General features: G+C 43.4%; 1 protein-coding gene across 1 annotated transcript; it reads left to right on the top strand.

The window, feature by feature from the left end:
• Nucleotides 1-363: 363 nt before the first annotated feature.
• On the top strand, nt 364-4,201 carry NKAPL (NFKB activating protein like). Its single transcript, XM_014828663.3, has one exon. It carries the CDS (start codon nt 498-500, stop codon nt 1,719-1,721), a length of 1,224 nt encoding a protein of 407 aa, XP_014684149.1. The 5' UTR covers nt 364-497; the 3' UTR covers nt 1,722-4,201.
• Nucleotides 4,202-4,637: the final 436 nt, after the last annotated feature.

Here is a 4,637-nt window from a genome sequence, read left to right as displayed (position 1 = left end):
TTTGGAAGTTATTAATAAACGTATTTCCCCCCTGAAGATGGTGGACAAGCTCCTTTTTGAGGGATAAAGAAGAGGAACGTGGGAAGCAGGAACCTCCACTGAGAGGTAAAGATAAAGAGGGCGGAAGTGAGAATGGGAGGAGCGAAGGGAAGTACTAAGATGGTTAAATACCCAAGCAGAGAAGGGAGTGTTTGAACACTAGAGGGATTCATTGATATGAATTGTTTTCATGTTCCCAGGGGGCTCAGTCTGGGGAATGTAAATCCGACCATGCCCCTTTACCCACTCCCAACAAGAAGCCCCCAGACAGCCTCACCCAAGGCAGGCGCCTCACGGCCCTCCCGCGGGTTGGGTCTTCGCCTGACAACCGGCCGGAAGCGGAAGTCGCGCGCGGGACCGTTGCTAGCGCGCCTGCGTGGACGAGAAGTGGAAGCCCGCTGGGTCTCTGCGGTAACGGCCGTGCGTTGACCAGCTGGCTGCCTGCGAAAGCGCTGGTCATGGCGCCAACGTCCGGGTCCCGCTATCCCGAGGACACCCCGGGATCTCGGAGACGGCGACGCAGCTCGTCCGGGAGCCCGCCGTCCGCGCAGGCCAGGCGCTCCCCTTGGAGCGGCCGTTCCGGCTCCCACTCCCGCGGCCGCGAGGGCCTCAGGCCTCGGTGGGGCGGGACGGGCGTGGACACCCCTCACCGCCTTAGCCGCTCGGGGTCTCGAGAGCGGCTCTCCGGGCTCCGCAACTACTTCTTCTCATCCTCATCTTCGACCTACTGTGGCGGGTACCGCCACCATCACCACCACTACGCGGGCGACCGGCAGTGGGCGGAGGACTGCGAGAAGGATAAAGAGGAGAGCTATCGGCAGAGGCGGCTGAGGGAGCGAGAAAGGATTGGGGAGGTGGGAGCTCCTGAGGTGTGGGGGCTGTCTCCCAAGTTTCCTGAGCCTGATTCTGATGAGCGCAGCCCAGTTGAGGATGAAGAAGTAAAGACTCAGGAGAGCAGCATTTCAGATTCCAGCTTGGAACAAAAAAAGAAAAAGAAGACCATTCGTTCAAAAAACAAGAAAAAAAGAAAGAAAAAGTCCAAAAGAAAACATAGGAAATATTCCGATAATAGTGACAGTGATTCAGACTCTGACACTAACTCTGGCTCCATTGATGATAAAAAGAGAGCCAAGAAAGCCAAGAAGAAAGAAAAGAAAAAGAAACATAGAGCAAAAAAAACCAAGAAAAGGAAGAATAAGAAGACTAAAAAAGATTCCAGTGATTCAAGCTGTAAGGATTCAGAAGGAGAGTTTCCAGACCATATATGGATTAAGCAGTCAAAGATTGCCGATACCACGGCTCTAATAGGTCCAGAAGCACCTGTAATACACACCTCTCAAGATGAGAAACCTTTGAACTATGGCCATGCTCTGCTCCCGGGTGAAGGTGCAGCTATGGCTGAGTATGTAAAAGCTGGAAAGCGTATCCCACGAAGAGGTGAAATTGGGCTGACAAGTGAAGAGATTGCTTCATTTGAATGCTCCGGTTATGTTATGAGTGGTAGCAGGCATCGCAGAATGGAGGCTGTGCGACTGCGCAAAGAGAACCAAATCTACAGTGCTGATGAGAAGAGAGCCCTTGCATCCTTTAACCAGGAGGAGAGACGAAAGAGAGAGAATAAGATTCTAGCGAGTTTCCGAGAGATGGTGTACAGAAAGACAAAAGGGAAAGATAACAACTAAGGACTTTTTGTTCTACAGCAGGACTTTTAACAACAACAATTTTATATGAGCAAAATAGTATTAAAACACTTTATGTTGCTACTGTGCCTATGCTGTAAGTCCCTCAAGAAAAAGCTGCTTTTTAAGTTTTCTTTTGCAAGTTATTTTTCGTTATTTTTAACTTAAAGAAGTAATATGTGCACATGGTTTAAAAAATATTCAAACACTACAGTAAGTCAGTAAAATGAGTCTTTCACCCCAGTCCCTACTCCTTCTCCCCAAAGAAATCTCTTTTTGGTGTCTTCTATGTCTGCCCATAAGTTCTGTGTATATACAGGCATGCATTTTGCAGAATTAGCTCCAATAGGTTTGGAGCTGTTAACCTGAAGGTTTTTTTCCTGTTGCCCTGACTTTTCTCTCTCTTGGGGGGCTTCGTTCCTCATGGAGCCATTCATTTGCCCCAGGGAGGACCAGAACAACCCCAGAACAAAGAATTCAATTGAATATATCCTGGTTGCAGTTAACAGACTGAGTTAAAAAATAGAGATGTACTGGCTTGTGTAACTGAAGAGTCCAGCAGGAGGATGGGATTCCTGCATGGCTTTAATAGGACTTTGGCTTCTTTCTTCTGTATAGTTCATTTTCCTCCTCAGTCTGGTTTCCCTTAACAAAAGGGCTGCCAGATTTCCTGAGTTTGGTTATATATTTCCTGATCCACCTTTGAAGAGAGAAAGAACATTTCTGTCCTGATAGTCCGAACAAGAATCCTGAGATTCACCCTAATTGGATTAGCTTAAGTCACATGCCTATCCTCAAAACAGGTGCTGTTGCCAGGGAAATAGAATGGCCTACTCCTGGAGCTGTAGGTATGGTCAGTTTATGGGCTACACAGGGAAGGAGGGGATACCTGAATGGAAATCAGGGTAATGTTGGGAAGGGAGGATAGGCAACCAACAGATGCCCGCTGCAGTTTTGAATGATTTTTTAAAAACAGAATAGAGAGTACATGTGCTGAAGGCCAAAGTTTTCTTCAAGAAAAGTTTGGTTTTGACTATTAGAAGCCAAATGCCTGAGTGAAGGTGACATAGGGTTTCTCCATAAAAATAGACATAAAAGAGAAAAGATGAAGATCCAGGGTGCTTCAGCCTTCCAAAGAGTAGATAAGGTGCCACCTAAACTAGGAGAAAGAAAAAATGAGAAGGTCTAAATGAGGATGCAGTTGGTAAAGCTCATGAAAAGGAGACCAGATCATGAAGGACCGTGTGGATGGGAGAGTTGGTATTGAGAGACTGGCTAGCACCAGAGCTGGCAAAGACTTTAGAGAGAGCTCCACTCATTGTCTATGATAAAGCCTTTGTTGTCATTCAGTGACATCTGCCTGAACCCTGAGACTTCATTTTGACCCTAACCAAACTACCTATTTTGAATAACCCTCTTTTCAAGGCTCAAGACCCTGGTAAACCTCACAGAACTGAAGGTGAGGTGGTGGGGTTCTAGAATCTGGCAGGGCAGTGTGATGTTGAAGGGTAATTTCATTCGAATGTGTGACTTGATTGACATGGACCATACAAGTTTGAGACTTCCCACAAAGAGGGTTGGAGAACACTGGTGAAAGCCACCTTGTTGCATATGTATATTTCCAATTTTAGAAACAAACCATACCACATTATATGCATGGATCTACACCTTTTTTTTTCACCTAACCATACATCTTGGAGATGTTTTATATCAATGCATATAAATCTACCTCATTTTTTAAACAACTTTGTAGTATTCTATTGAATGGAAGGACCATATTTTATTGGATGTTTAAAATATTTCCTATATTTTGCTTTTACACAACAGTGTAGTGAAAATCTTTGTGGATGTGTGAGTATTGTCTGAAGCATATCCATATAGAAGTAGAATTGTTGGGTCAAAAAGAATCCTTTGGGTCATCTAAAAATGGCTACCTCAAAGTGGAGTTATTGGATCAAAAGGAAAATAAATTTATTAGGTGTTTTCTGTATGGTAGGCATTATGGCAGGTACTGGGGTTAAACCAACAAACAAGTTAGGCTTGATCCCTGCCATCATGGAATTTTACATTCTACTGGGGTAGACAGACCTTAAAGAGTTGACAAATACCTAGAAATTGCAGCATGCTATGAAGAAAATAAGGGGCTAGAGGCAGTAATGGGGGGCAATTTTGAGAGAGTTTTCAGGGAAAGTCTAAGAATAATCACATTTGAGCTCTATGGGTTTTAAAATTTTAATAGATACTGCAACATTGCCTTCCAAATAAGATGTACCAGTTTATACACTCACCTATGTCATTGATGACATTGTACTTCTAAGCCTTTTGATCTTTGCCAATCTGATAGGTGAAAAATGGCATTTCATTTTTTATTTTATTTTTATTTCTTTAAGTAAGAGTAAAGTTAAGCGTCTTTTCATATATGTATAAGTTTTTTGTAATTCCTTGTGTGTATGTGTGAACTACTCACATTATAGCCTTTGTCCATTTTCCTACCTGGTTTTTGGTCTTTTTCTTATTGATCACAAGAACTCTTAAAATAATAAATTGGCTCTTTATCACATATCTTGTAGATACTTTTCCCTCTTACTTGCCTTTTGAATTGCTTTTCTGGGAACACTTGATCATAATGCCGTTTAAGGCCTAAAAAATTCCCTAACACTAGCCATATAATCAAATATCTTTGTTTCTTTGTTTTTCTGACTTGGGAAAAAGATGCAGCTGAGAAACTGTGGCTTCTGAGTAAGCCAAAATAAGATTGGTGGGCTTCCTTTCCAAACTGATAAAATACACATAATGCAACACATAGTAAGTTTAATGCCTACAGCAGAGTTCTTGTGACAGCATTTTGTGCTGTCATTATACTTAACAAGTTATGCTGCGCTTAGAGAGGAACCTGGCCAGTAAATCTGCCTTAAAAGA

The sequence above is a fragment of the Equus asinus genome, chromosome 8, assembly GCF_041296235.1.
Source record: "Equus asinus isolate D_3611 breed Donkey chromosome 8, EquAss-T2T_v2, whole genome shotgun sequence".
NCBI lineage: Eukaryota > Metazoa > Chordata > Mammalia > Perissodactyla > Equidae > Equus > Equus asinus.
The sequence above is the reverse complement of the archived record's forward strand: the minus strand, read 5'-3'. Positions and strand labels throughout refer to the sequence as shown.

What these genes read in the sequence shown, in the direction of transcription:
- NKAPL (XM_014828663.3), top strand. Translation starts at nt 498, where the DNA reads ATGGCGCCAACGTCCGGGTCCCGCTATCCCGAGGACACCCCGGGATCT.